At 35.0% G+C, this 15,934-nt stretch overlaps 1 protein-coding gene across 1 annotated transcript; it reads left to right on the top strand.

Moving 5' to 3' along the window:
• The first annotated feature begins 3,361 nt into the window (after positions 1-3,361).
• Positions 3,362-15,928, top strand: LOC120354709 (uncharacterized protein DDB_G0285291-like). Its single transcript, XM_039442143.1, has 2 exons — positions 3,362-3,442; positions 15,483-15,928. The coding sequence occupies exons 1-2, from the start codon at positions 3,403-3,405 to the stop codon at positions 15,926-15,928; spliced, it is 486 nt and encodes a 161-aa protein (XP_039298077.1). The 5' UTR covers positions 3,362-3,402.
• The last annotated feature ends 6 nt before the right edge of the window (positions 15,929-15,934 follow it).

Here is a 15,934-nt window from a genome sequence, read left to right as displayed (position 1 = left end):
ATATTAAAATTTTCATTTCATTTTGATTTGACACATATATATTATTATATTGGATATAATTTTTCAAAAGTTCACGACAAACTGAAGATACATGAAAGATAATAACTTTCATACTAAACATAATTATTATTATGATAATAAATGAATGATGAATTCCATATCCACCTTTAAGAACTAAGAAATTCCACAAACACTTCTTGGAAATTAACTGACCACACTATATCAAGTAAGCGTGGCCAGTGTGTACTTAATAATTTAGCCTGCAGCGCATCACAATAAATGAATTTGAAATAAAAACAATAAAACACAAACACATATTAATATTTTCATTATTCTATCTTAATATGTTCCTTGAAACCCAAGTTTCGTTTATTTCAAACAGTCATTTCTTAGTTTCCTTGCAGAATGAGATGAAGTTTGTAATTTTGACCATAATTTGTATATTATGATGAGAATTATTAATTATTGAGGCTTGAGAGTTGAAAAATCGTGTTCAGCGACCGAAAATACATAAGATAGCGTTCCTGAAATACATAATTTGAATGCATAGACTAGTAGGAGCGATGCGATAGACAGGCCACTACGCGCATTAATCATGGGGGAGGACCGCGCCGCAGCGTAACAGTGCTACTTATCCCCCTCCCACCGCCGCATCTATGATCGTAACCCCCAAACTATATATATCATTGGATTCAGGAAGAAACGGCCTACAACGTTTATTGAGAACCTTTTCCTCTAAGTCGGCCAACGACTTAAATATTCGAGAAATAATAAAAAGTCCATAATAAAAAAATACATTTTTCGAGATATTTTATTTTTTTACGGAAAAACTATGCGGTTTATCGCAAAAATGTAGAGGACCACATTGAAAGCCAGTTATGTGTACATAATATTGAGAAAAAATTCAAAGCTGTACTATGAATAGTAACTGCAGGACAGGTGATTTTATAAGCGCGCGTTTTTTACAACTTTCCCCCCTCCCCCCAATCTGTCGACCACCCTGGGACGTGACGACATCGAGTTTCATATACACTAAAGACCCCCTAACAATAATTCGAAGTCAAATTCTCTGCCTCTCTCATGTATGCTCAATGTAAGCCAGCGCCTGGACTAAGAGTAGAAAGTTTGCTTATGATGATTTATAAGTACAAGTGGTTCACAATGCGGGATATAGCTGACACATGATGCGAAATTATATACAGGAAAATGTGACGATGTAGAGAAATTTATGCAATGCAGTGAATCTTCCCGATGGCGCGGGTGATGGTCCCAGATGCACATTTGAGGGTGACGTTGCAGGTGAGCCCATCCTTACCTGGATGCAGCATGATTATTCTTCCTAGCGGCCAATTCATGCCCTACCTGCATAACTTTGACTAAACTGCATTTGGCACAAACAATTTGATATATTTGAATGTATTTTGTTTTTAGAGTTTGCTTTTCGGCCTTGAATCAACTCAACTCATGATGCATACTATTTTAAATTGATTTTATCAAGCTCTTTTCAACGCACGTCTCCTCTGTCAAACTGGAGAAATATTAAACAATTTTTATATTTCTTGAGCTATGTCCTGACCTGGGCCCTGTTTCATAAGTCATATGTTACATACTCTGGTAAATTTGAACAGGCTTGTTACTTTTCTTGCTAAATTCGTGACGGTTACCGATTATCTTCTACATTTTTCTTTCGATTTTACAAAAACAAATGCTTTGGATTCAAATCCATGCCTTTTCTTTATTTCCTTCTCGCTTCTCCAATAAGTAGAATAAGTAGTCCAATAAGTAGTCCTCATTTTCATCTATTTTTCTTTGTTGGAAAAGGTGTTTTCCTTCTTTCTCGTCAATTTGTTTTGTTGTTGATGTTCTCCTTTCTCATCCATTTTAGTTTCCTCATTCAGTATACTAATAGGAAACTAGTATACTAGTATAATAGTTTTCCACAAGCTATTTTTCCAAATCTCAATATTATTATCAATTCTATCATTTTTATTTCGTCCTTCTCTATTCTTATTGAACACTTGTTCAGGTTTCTCTTCTGTATCTCGAGTATTCCTGATTCCATAGGTCTACATATTCATTCTATCCTTTACACCTTTATCAATCACTTCGTTACGATCATCATTCAATCCTTGTTCAATTGTGGTCTCTAACTCCCTATATCTCGAAGTTCAATCATCTTAATAGAAAATTCCTTCCACAACCTCTTTCTACATTAGTTCACTTTTATACTTCACTTCTCGTTGCTCTTCTATTCTATGAATCTCATAGATTTCACGTTCTTCATCACAGTTGAATCATTCTTTGATATATTTTTCTGAATTTACATCCTGACTTTCTTCCATAACACACTACTTCCGTCAGTCTATATCTTTGAGTTGAATAATATAATTATCCATTCAGGAGAACCACATACATAGAACATAGAAAATCAGAAAATGTACTCACCAAATCCCCAAATCCAATATGTCATAAATCGAATTGTTTGCCTACTTCTATTTGAGGTAAAAGGTGGACAGATGGATAGGAAAGATGAGAGGAAAAGATAGGTGAAATTATGCAAACCGAAAGTGCGACTATTAAAGTTGGTTCCTTGCTGTTTTCCCGTTCTGAGATAAAGTTTACTGTAAGTTTATATATATAACTATAAAGTTTATATATAACACTATGACTCGACTATTGATAAAAACAAAACTGAAAATTGAGTTCTGGCATTCACTTTTCACTAATATGAAACGTGAGTAACTTTTCACGTAAAAAGAAAATGTAATTTATGTACACGAATTAATGTATAGGCTGAATTTCCTATGATATTGAATGACACGAATATTTAGGCAGATTCAGGACGAATTTCCTGAATCTTGAAGCCTCGACAGGGAGTGCTGAATATGAGAGCTGAATTCACACTGACTGGCAAACTATCCAGTGCCTTGAACGATAAATTGATGGGTAATAGATATAAAATCATAGAAACTCTCCTGCCATTTGGCAGTAAATGAGCGAATTAATACAATTTCAATTGGCCTCAACACCATGCTTTCTAGGTTTTCTCAAAACTTTATCTGCAGAAAATATTGAAATTTGGTTCACAGATTCAGCTGAGTTATAAAAAATGTGTTTTGTATTGAGCTGAAAAAATATTGGGCCAATGTACGTCAAATAGGAAATCGCTAATCCCGGTTCTGATTATAACTACCTGAAATCTAAAACTATCAATTTGTTTTTCACGTATCCTTCTGCATGAGGTTTAATTGTTTTGATGTGAATTGTTTTATATGTATTATTTATTTTCTGAATAAATAATTATTTCATTATGGACTATTCACACCTGTATAATTTCTCATTTTTTTATCTTCAATGTTATGATGTTTAAGTGATACTTGACTTTGTTTTCAGAGCTCGTGGATGGATTATTTTCGAAAAAATAAACCCAGACCAATGAGTGGTAAGCTCTCTCAATTAATTATACTTTTTATAGGCCTACTCATCTCTTATAAACTTTGAATTTTCATCTTATACTTAAAGATCTCAACTAATTATATGTATAATAAAACTAATCTTTATTCTTGTACATAATTTCCTCTGAATCCTCTGTGAAGGAATGCTTCAATACTTGAGAGCCATAAACACAAAACTGAAGTTTATTTGTATTGGATACAAAAACGTATTTTACATGTGTCAAACTAAATTAAGTGACAGCTGACGGTTGTCAATATAACTGCAGAAATCAACTCATAGGGATCTGGGAATCACCAGTCTACTCCCATTTAAGAGGTATTCGTTTGTAACATTGAGTTCAGATCTATATTAAAAAAAAAAGAATGTTTGCGACAAATACTAGTGGCAATGCATTCTTTTATCATCTTACACTCTGAACCCTGTAGTTGTTCATTCTTAATTCGTTCCAACCCTTTATCTGTACAAGGAAATGCCTCAATTAAGAATTGCCACTGGTATTTGGAGCAAACATTCAATTTTTCGAGGTTGGAAGCGCTATGCGCTACACTGTTAGTTGATTGAAAGTATTGCTCCGTAAGTTTTTCAATTATTAGATATGTAAAGCTACGAAAGTGATTAACTATTTATGTTCAAGTTGTTAAAAGTTCAATTGTGGTACCTTTTGTGAATATCCAAGTTACAAGATCCGTAAGTAGTTATCAGATTAGTGTTGAAAACTTAGAAACTTTTGCACAAAGACGCCATTTTTAGAGCTGGCATTCAATTGAGTTTCAATAACAGCGGCTGTGGGCTGTGGCACGGAATAAGCATAAAGTATATCTAGTGTATAAGCATAAGCATAGTATAAAGTATAAGCATAGTGTATCTTTCCTCTGTGGCTGTGGGCACCGTTATAGATAAGGCTATCACTGGTAGTGAAGTGTGCGGTTGACCTTCAAGCAGCCAGCTGACTCAAGTGTCGTCTGTAATAGGAGCGTCAAACAGTTGATCTGCTATTGACATTCGAATCGACTTCCATAATAAACAAGTAACACTGCATCCAAGCCTGGGTTGTAACCGCTCGACCCTCGGGAGAGGGCGGCGTAATTGGGTGTCGTACATCTCTAGTCCAACGGTTCCGTTGGATCAGCAGCTCATCCCCAGGTAGGACTGAGGTGGGCAATAAGCAAAACATGGCGCTGTTGGAATATTAAATTGGTGGCTTGATAACTTAATTAAAAATGAGCATTATGCAACATTGAATAATAAATAAAAATAAAAATAAAATAGTCGAAAATTTTAAAAAAATGAATTAATAAATAGAATATTAATAAAACAAATAAATAATTAGATGAAGTCTAGTCACTGTTTAGCAATATAATTGCAATGGATGAAGAAACTTTGAAAGGATCATAAAAAGGTTTCAAGGATGAGCTGAAAGAGTTGAATAGTAAATTTGAAAAACTGTCAGAGCATGTATCAGAACAAGTTAAAAACTCTTTGGGAGAGGTTTCAGGAAAAATAAAAGAACATGGAGTGAAACTACATCAAATAGAGAGAGAGCTCAGAAGAAAAAATATAGTTATTCATGGTATTGAGGACAGGAACGAGAAAAAAAGAGAACTGGAGGCCACTGTTTTCCGTTTTATAAGAGAAAAACTGAAGTTAACAATAGAGGATGAGCCACATATGGCGACCACGTGCTCTCCTAAAATTTAAAAATTGTAGATATATGTTATTTGTTGCAACACGTGCTCTGAACATATTGTATTTAAGAATATGAACGCTCGAAGAGCTAGAATAATAAAAAGAACCGTTTCTCGAAACTATTGAGAATCCATTTGAATAGCTTACCTAGACAGACGCTGGGGCATTATTCTTTTGAAAATAGTTTGAGACAAAATCATTCTTTCCTAGAAATTTGCTAACAGCATTCCTAACGTCAGTCACAGACACGTTTACAATAGAAACCACATGGCCCACTGTGCTTTGTGTCAACCCTTGTATATATCTATAGCATAAGTTGATGGCAGGTGAATGAAGATTGTGAATAGCGATATAGATATATAGTTAGGAGAGCAGTAAATATAGATATGTAATTTTCAATGTAACCACGTGGTCAGCATATGCTACAATTTTACCACGTGGTCAGCACATGGATATTATTGAAGCAATTATTTGATGATCAGTTATTTGAATGGTGATCACATAAAACGATGAATATGATATATGAGTAAATGTATTTATAAATTAGGGCGTGAAGTAGATTAGGCTATATGTATAAAGTATTCAACAAATAATGTTGTACAATAAATTATAATTCAATAATTATTATAAGCTAATTAAGTTAGTTGAATCCGAATTCATAGGCTAAGCACAAATTTGTAAATAGAATAAATTAGGTATATTTGATTGAAACAGGTTGACAATGAGTATAAGAAACCTGCTTAATTAATTAAGTAGTAATTGATTGGTATCTTATTAATTTGATTTATTCAACTCGATTGTAATGATTACTGTATGACATTGTATTTTGTTCATTTCATGTATTTATTATTGAAGTATTTGCTATATTAGATTTATAAGATTGATTAGCCTACTGTATTAATCAAATCAATGCATTCAATTGTCAGTATCCAAACTTCAGAGTTTAAATATTGATAAAATATATGATATCATTTGTTTTAATAATGAAGGGGAGCCATAGTTTAAAATGATTTAACATAATAAACATTAAAATGAATTCAAATTGATATTTGAATCCATTTTGTAAGAAGAATATTAGCTGATGAGTTTGAGGGTAGGCGGAGCTAGAGGGCGAAGGGTGATGAGGGGTGGAAAATCGTGGTTCTAGTATATAAACAGGCAGACCATGCCTTGCAAGTTAGTGGCAGTTAGTTGCAGAGTTGCAGTGAGTTGCTGTTAGTTGCTGTGAGTCTCTTGGATTTTGGAGAGTGTTCAGTGTAGGAGTGAGTTTTTGGTCTCAGACTTCAATTATCCTATAGGGAATTGACTGAGCCAGGTAAAGATTGTATTTAGAATTTTCAATTTTTCTCATTTAAAATCCACACCACCCCACCCTAAAAAGCCCAAATAACTATATCAAATTACATAGCATCAAAGTAAACAGCAATTTTAATTATTTAGCTCTTCTAAATACAAATCTGTGGATACAGTTTTAATTTACTTCTTGAAGCTTACAGTTGAAATTTTCTTCTAAGCACAAATAATAGTTTTTTAAAGCAAGGCTCCCCTAATCATATTCATTCATTAAAATTTATCAATTCTCTTATTTTTGACTATAATCATATTTTTAACTAGAGTTGTTCAATACTTTGATTTTATATCTTATTTTTCAAGTAACCTGTTAAAATAGGAACTGTTTGTTAAAATTTGTTGTATGAAATTAAAACTTGAACTGTTGTACTTTCAAAAACTTAATCATCTTGTATTTATATCTAATCATTACTATATTTTTGATCAATTTTTTTATAAATTCATATAAATTTAAAGTTCAATAATAAATTCATAATTAACCTTTGTTTTGCCTTTCATTTTATACATTCCCTCACACACGACCCTGATCTATCTATCTTTATCTTTTTCTTCAATACTATTATTAGTTCAGTGAGTGAAATATAAGTATCCACACAGTGAGTGAAGTTACAGTAAAGTAATTAATTTTATCAATTCAAATCAATTCAATTTTATTAGTTTAATTTTATCAATTCATAGTAATTGATTGGCGCCGGGCAAAATACCGTATAGAGTGAGGGAGTTCGAAACCCACTCTAAACAAAGACCGACAGTGGGAAAGAGATCAAGGACTTTGAGTTGGATTTTGCATGAAGATTGGGTTCCTTCCAAAATCAGAAACACAGGTCAATTGTAATAGTATGACTACCTGAAGGAAAAAAATGGCTATTTTGGAAAATAAAAGACTTCTCAAATGCTCTAAAATATACATTTCAGATGATCTTCCAAGAGAAATTGTTGAAATGAGGAGAGAGTTGATGCCCGAGTTGAGGAAAGCGAGAGGGGAGGAAAAATATGAAGTAATAGAATATGATAAACTAATCATCAGAGAGGACAAGATAAATAACAAAAAGCGAGGCTTGAGCGAATCGCCACAAGCTGGCAGCATAAATACGGCAAAGGGTTCTCAGGTGGAAAAGAAGATGAAAAACCTGGAATTAAAGAAAAGTTCACTCGATGATTATTTCAAAGGAAAGGATGTAGTAAGTAACTTAGGGCAACCGAAAGACAAACAAACCTAGGAAAAAGTGGAAACCAGGATACCAACTAACAGGAAGCAAGGATTTAATAAGGCAGAATTAAAAAATTTTAATACCAACCATTCCCCAGAAAGACAGGTCATCAAGGGAAATAAAGACCAAAACCTCCCAGGTTCAATTATTGGAACGCTGAATGTAAGAACACTGAAAGTAGTAGAGCTTGAGGAAGCATTAAAGGAATCCAACATTGATATTTTGGGTCTAGCGGAAGTAAGAAGACACTCCGAATAAATTATTGAAAGAAGCAGTGGGTTCATCTTCTACCACTTTGGACAAACTGTAGGGCATAAAGGTGTTGGATTTCTTATTAGGAAGGATTTGAAGATGAAAATTGTGGAGTTTAGGGGCATATCTGAAAGAATTGCAGTGTTGAAATTATGAGCTCAGGGAAAAATACTATACATTTACCAAGTGTATGCACCTACGTCAATGGCCGAGGAAGCAGAGATCGAGTCTTTCTACAGTTCACTTACTGCAGCTATAAATGAGGAAAGAAGAAATTGGAAAAATATATTACTGATTCTTGGTGACATCAACAGCCAAGTGGGAAAACAAGAGAAAGGAGAGAGATTTATAGTTGGTGAATATGTCTATGAGACAAGGAACGAGGCAAGACAAAGGCTGGTGGATTTCAGTCAAGAACAAGGATTAAGAATAGTCAATACATTTTTTAAGAAGCGAGCCGGTAGGAAGTGGACTTGGATTTCATCCAATCAACTGTATAAAAATGAAATTGATTATGTGCTGTCGGGACACAAGGGAATTGTAAAACAGTTCGAGATTACAGGGAGTCTGAAATTCGTTACAGATCATAGACTTATTACCATCGAGTTGACAAAAGAATGCTTCAATAGGAGACCGAGGCAAGCTTGGAATGAACAATATATAGCGAGAAATATTTTCAAAGCAAATGAACAGAGACAATTTGAAACAGAATTACAGAATTGTTGTGAACAGGGGGATGAAGGTCTGCAAGAAAGCTACAATAGATTGGAAACTATCATTAAAAACTTTTTTGTACCTGAAATCAATATAAGAGTGAGGAAAATATCTAATGAAACAAGAGAATTGATTTTAAAAAGGGAAAGAATGAAAAAGAGAAAGAACAAAAGTTTCCAAGAAAAAATTGAGTTTAATATGCTTTGTAAATTAACAAGATACAGTATTAGGAAGGATATTATGGCATTTGAAGACAGACTGATAAAAAAGGTACTAGACAATAACGGATCATTGAAAAAAAGACAGTTATTTGATGGCAGAGTATGGAAAGTTGGAGTGAAGGATAGACATGGCAAAATAGTGAGAGATAGGAAGGGTATAAGTAAAAATGTTACGGATTTCTTCAGAAATGTGTATCGGGGCATGTCTGAGGGCGCTGATGCTGTATTTGATCTGGCTGATGAGCGGGAAGGTGTACGACTAATTAAAGATAGCGACCTCAAGGCAGTGGTAAAGACTTTGAAGAGTAACACTATGGCAGGAGGCGATAGGATAACAAACGAGATGCTGAAAAAGGTGTGCTCTATCTCTTCTGAGACTGTATTCAGGTTGTAGAATATAATCAATGAGCGGTCAGTACCATTGCAGTGGAAAACATCAGATATAATCTTGTTGTTCAAAAAGGGTGATCAGTATGATATTAATCATTTTCGGCCTATAAGCATATCTTCTTGTTTTGGAAAATTCTTCATGAAAATTATGCAATATCGTTTACAACCAATCATGAATGAAAGCCAGCCGGTCCAACAGGCGGGATTTCGAAGTGGGTTCTCAACAGTCGACCATCTTCAAGCAGTCAGTCAGCTCATAGAAAAATGTGAAGAATTCAAAATAGGAGTTTACTTAGCCTTTATTGATTACAAAAAGGCTTTTGATAGTTTAAAACATTCATTCCTCTTCGCGTCTCTTGAAATGATCCCAGCAGCCTTCTTGAATTTGATTAATGATGTATATTGCAATAGTACAGCACGAGTAGTATCAGATCCACTGGGAGAAGTATTCAGCGTGCAGAAAGGTGTATGGCAGGGTGACCCGCTATCTCCGACTTTTGTTAATGCCGTTTTACAAAAAAATTTCGAAAATCTAAAATGGGATAGGTATGGTTTACGTATCCAAGGAGAGTATCTGAGCCACTTACGTTTCGCTGAGGACATTGTTCTGATTGAGAAATCTCCATTGGAACTGAAATATATGATAAGCAGTCTGGCAGCAGAAAGTGAGAAAGCTGGCCTTATCATAAATCCAGGGAAAACCCATATTATGACTAATAGGGAAAAAGTAGACATAGCATTGGATGGCTGTTTATTGAATTGGTCAGGAGAGATTATTTACCTGGGTCATTAAAATGTATACTCAAGAATAAAGAGATCAATATTGGGAAGAAGACAAACATATTGAAATCCTGTGTCTTTCCCGCGCTTGTTTATGGATGCCAAACCTGGGCTTTGAAGAAAGGAGTATTAAGAAAAATAGCATCAACTCAAATGGCGATGGAGAGGAGTGTATTTAACATCAGAAGATTGGATAGAGTTAGAAACACATCCATAAAAGAGAAAACAAAAGCGGAAGATTTGCTGAGGACAGTTAAGAGCCTAAAGTGGAAGTGGGCTGGACATATTGCTAGATTGGAAGATAGCAGATGGATGAAGACTCTAACCGTGTGGAAGCCAAGCTGGAGGAGAAGGAAAATTGGAAGGCAACGATTTCGGTGGGAGGATGACATTGTGAAGGTGGCAGGTGATGAATGGACAATGCGCGCAAAAGATAGAGATAGGTGGAGGACCCTGGGAGAGGCCTATGTTCAATAGAGGACCTGGTTTCCAAAAACGAAAGAGAACGAACAATTAACAGAAAATATAAAAATATTGGATATTGTACATAGTAAAAGTTTCTATTTTGTTTAGTTGAATCAATTTTGTAATTATCTTAGTGAAGTTGTATTTTTTGGCTTTTAAATTATTTTTGTTGTACAGTGTTGGGAACCAATAAAGGCTTCATTTATTATTATTATTATTCAATTTTTCAAAATATAGATCTGAACTCAATGTTACAAACAAATATCTCTTAAAAGGGAGTAGACTGGTGATTCCCAGATCCCTAAGAGTTGAACAAACTGCATGATGGTTTGTTGTCACTTAATTAATTATACAATTAATAATTAATTATATATTTAAACCAATATGAATTAATCATATATAAAATTAATTAAATTGAATATTAAAATAATTAATTATATCTATTAAAATGATCTTTCAGATCATTGACCAAGTGCAGGATGCGGGCCCGAGAATCAATATGGTGGCCTGGCATTTCTGATATCAACAATTTACAGTAGTTGCAAATGGTAGCAAATGTTCAGAGCAAAAATCTAACCACAGCGACCCCCTTCACTACACACCCCTACCAAAAGGACCATGGCAGCAAATCGGGGCAGACTTAGCTAAATGTTTAGGAAAGTGGTATTTGATACTACAGGACTACTATTCAAGGTTCATTGAGATTATTGAAATACAATAACTAATTTCGGAGAGTGTTGTTCAACGTATGGCAAATTATTCAAAATTATTTTTTTAATATGTGAATCTTTTCTATTTAAGTGTTAATTATGTGAAATATCTGTTCTATTTATGGTTTTGAAGCATCTAAATTTTAAAATCTTCTTTGTGAACATACTGGAAAATTGTGAACAGACTGAAAATTTTGTGAAGTGAAGAACTACAAGACTTAACCTATTTCGGACTATGTGTAACTTATTGAACTATGGTGGACTATGTGAAGTTGAAACATTGAAGTCTCATTCGAAACCTTTGTAGCGTTGCAGACAGATCTGAAATTGCTGAAAAAGTTAGAAGTTCAAATCACTTTACCAAAACATAAGATCTCTCACATTCCCAAGTTAATGCTAGGGCTTCTTTTTCAGTCTGGGCATATCTTGATTCAGTCTCAGTCAAACTTCGATAAGCGTAAATAACCGGTAGCTATTTAGTATCATGATGTTGTTTTACAAATCCTCCCAATCCCTGTATTGAGACATCTGCTGAAAATTAAGTTGGCAAGCTATTTTGATATTGGGATGAAATAGGTGAAGAGGTCACTTTTTCTTTTAACTCATCCCATGCTTTTTTTTGTGCTGTTCCCCAAGTCCCAACTATATATATTTCTTCAAAAGCACTCTTAGAGGAGTTAGGTCCACCAGCCCTGGTAAAAATGTCATAAAATAATTTACCATTCCCAGCATTTGTCGCACTTGAGACACAGTAGTAGGAACAGGTAATCTATTTATAGCATCTGTTTTATCTTTGTCTGGTCTAATAGTCCCATTTGCTATTTCATGGCCAAGAAACTTGACACTATTAGTTCTTAGTTTGCATTTTGTATTGTTCAGAATGACAACATGCTCCTTGAACCTCATCAACAATGCTTTCAATCTCTTGTCATGCTCCTCTATTGTCTTCTCTACAACCAAAATATCGTCCACCTGGTTTATTACTCGCTCCATTCCTAAAATCTGAGCAATCGTTCTGTGGTACACTTCTGGTCCCAAATGAATTCCAAAAGGCAAGCGTTTGAAAACATAACAACCGAAAGGGGTAATTAAATAAGTTACATTTTAGTTCCCTTCATTCAATGGAATCTGCCAAAAACCATTTGATGCATCCAATAGAGACATGTACTTGCTCCCTTCCACCTTTGACAATGTTTCATCAACTGAAGGCAGCTGCAACCTTTCTCTCTGAACGAATTCATTTAATTCTGTATATCCACACAAATTCTCACCCTTGCTCCATTTTTTCTGGGTACCACAAATATTGGTGCATTCCATTCAGTTGAATGTGTTACAGGTTTAATCACACCTTCCTCACACATTCTCTGTAACTCTTCTTTCGCTTTACTCATCAAGGGCAATGAAATTCACCTGGGAGCTATGACTGCATAATTATGGTGTAGAATCCTTGACTAATTTTATTTTATATTCAAATTGCTGTGGAAATCTTCCTAGTTTATCTGAAAAAACTTCTGCAAAGTTGTTAATAACATCATTTTGCTCTATGGACTCAACACATGACTGAAGTAATTTCAATTTTAATTTTAAATAGCCCTACCAAATAATAAGAAGTGGAAATGTTACAAATATGGATTTTCACATGATCAAAATGGTAAGTGTCCAGCCTCAGTAAGTCATTGTTTTAAATGCAATGTAGTTGGTCATTTTGGTTGTGTATGTAAGCAAGGACCAAGACCAAATGTTAGGGAACTGAAGACTGATAATCAAACACCTACAGAATCCTTCTTAGGAGAGCTGATGATAGATCTGGGATTGAACCAGGACCCATGGACGGTCTCTGCTATGATTGGCAAACATCAGGTGAATTTCAAGCTGGATACAGGAGAAGATGTATCTGTCATTGGATCATTCCTATGCAAATCTTCAGGACTGGAGGTGAAACCTTGAACCTTGCCTCTTCATGGAGCAAACAGAACTGTTTTGCAGGTTGAAGGGGTTGCCACTGCCGAAAAAAAAGAAAAGGAAAGTAAATAATAGAAGATTTGAATGTTTTATCTGACCAACATATTCCACTACTTAGTATTTGTAAATCAAAGGGACTGACAAGTTGGTTTGGTGCTCTAACTGTTTGCTACTACATTGACATACTTAAAATCATGGTCCCGCACAACTGCCTGCTGTTTCTTGATACTTTCCGGTGCTCAACCCTGCTTATTGCTCTTTCCATTGTCAGAGAATCATCCAACTGTATGTAATCTTTCTGACATCTTGTTGTTCAAAACTGCAATAATAATCATGTCTCTAATTAATTCTTCTCGCAAGTTTCCAAAATCGCATCCTTCAGCCAATTTATATGGATCATTCACAAATGAGTCCACTAGTTTTCCTGTTGACTGTCTCCGTTTAAAAATGTTGCTCTTCCATACACTACGTTCTTTTTAAAACCAAAATATGCCTCAAATTTCAATTTAAGTATCTTGTAACAACCTGCTTCCTCCTCGGTCAGTCTAAAAGATCTCAATAAATCTTCTCCTTCTTCACTAAGACTATATAATAGTGTAAATGTACCTGGTATCGTTCAGACTTACTTGACAAATTTGAAGCACTTCTGAATCGTTCAAACCTTGTGATCCATCTGGACCATCCTTGAGGCTCCCAAAAATTGAAAGCCTCTGGAGTGGCAACTTGAAACTGAGCTACCGACCCTTGAAACTCTTCTTGGTCTCTTTTTTAACTTCTAAATTTCTTGATCGGTTTCTCTTTTTTGGTCCCATTTTTCTAACACTTGAGAGCCATAAACACAAAACTGAACTTTATTTGTCTTGAATACAAAAACGTATTTAACAGGTGTCAAACTAAATTAAGTGACAGCTGTCACTACAGCTTGTATTTTGATAACCGTTCAAGATATCTCGCCGGTTCTTGCACGAAAATATTTGGAAATTCTTCTCATATGAAGGTTTTCTCTAAAATGTATATTTTATTAGTTATAACCTCCCAAAACTCTAAACAGACATTTTCTCTTCTTTTCCCAAATTTATTCCAATTATAACTTTTTTGGGCAAGAGATACAGAAAAATGTCAAATATATGAGACTTGAAAAGTTTTCTCAGCTTCAAAACGATATCTTTACGTGATGTACATCGGTGGATGTGTTTTACAGCGCCCTTCAAATGATCTATGAATGATACCTTGCACAATTTCTGCGTTTCAATAAGCATGAGGTAACAAACTAGAACTATGAAATACATTTTTTTTCATTATTACTTTTTGATGAAGACTTGCAAATGGTCTCAATCTCTTCGTTACACCAACCCTACAAATTTTTGCCACCATCTTGTTTTTCATGATGGAAAATTGTTTTGAGATTGCCATCATGAATGTCATGTGTCTTACTACACATTATTACAAAGAGATCAATAACATATCCAAGTCTGTACCTTCTATGAGTCATGAGATACATGGGTTCTAATTTTCAGGTTTGGAATATGGTGAAAGAAGCATGTTTTCCGTTGTAACCAGTACATTTCGTACATTTCTCTCTTTTTCCTATAACCCTTCAGCCGTGGAAAATGGTCTTAAGCCCTCAACTAGATGTCATTTTTCACTTTTGCAACAATCGATCAATTGACAATGGAATGTTGAAGGGCATGTTTGGAATTCAATTTTAGACTTAGCAGCTTTGTTTGGACCAGTTAGAAGCTGAACATATCAAAAGTCTTCATCCCTACGCCTTTTACTAAAGGAATAAGGATTGTTTCAAAGTTGTATTTTTCATTTGTTGTTTACATCAATCATTTAATAATAAAGCTTGATTTCCTTCAAGTTATGCCCAGTAGAGTTTTGTGATATTTACAATAGTTTCACTCTTGAGATTTTGAAAGCACAGATTTTCATCTAACTTTTTGCAGCTTATAACCCTCCAACAATGAATCCAAAAAATACATACTAATCAAATGATTGGAAAAGCATTAAATTTCAATTCCATTTTATTCCACTATTTCATGATCTCCTTAATTTGTAATCACAGCTTTAGTGTTCGGGTTGAATTCTCCAATTTAGCCACAGTAGATCATTTGACAAAGAAATTTTAAGGGAATGTTTGGAACTCAATTTTTGACTCTGCAGTTCTATTTGGACTGGTGGTTAAACACCTCTTCTGAAGGTGTGGAACACCTAAGTTGATACTTTTTGTTGATGAATGTTGTAGGAAATGGTGGATATTTGAACAAATATTTTGTTTTCAGAGTGCTTCAACTACGCCGTCATGTTTGAGCCCAAGGAGTCAGAAACCGAAGAGCAGCCGCAGCACTTTCAGCCGCATCAACCGCAGCTGCATCAACCGCAGCCGCATCAACTGCAGCAGCATCAACTGCAGCTGCAAAATCTGCAGCAGCATCAACTTCAGTTGCATTATCTGCAGCAGGAGCTGCATCAACTGCAGCAGCAACTGCAACATCAACAGCTGCAGGAGCTGCAGCAATGGCCGTTACAGAATCAGTGGCCAGGACAGCAGCTGCTCCAAGAAGAGCAGCAGGAGCAGCAACTGCAGTTGATGCATATGCACCTCGAGCTGCAGCTAGTGCAGCAACAGCTGCTGCAACAGCTACAGAGAAAACTGCAAGAACTGCATGAAGGATGGTGGCAGGAGCAAGAAGCAAAAAATGATACGCCGGCAGCAGGTGCTATATGAGAAATG

This window comes from Nilaparvata lugens, chromosome X, assembly GCF_014356525.2.
Source record: "Nilaparvata lugens isolate BPH chromosome X, ASM1435652v1, whole genome shotgun sequence".
Lineage (NCBI taxonomy): Eukaryota > Metazoa > Arthropoda > Insecta > Hemiptera > Delphacidae > Nilaparvata > Nilaparvata lugens.
Note: the sequence above shows the minus strand (reverse complement) of the source record. Positions and strands in the feature narration are given on the sequence as shown.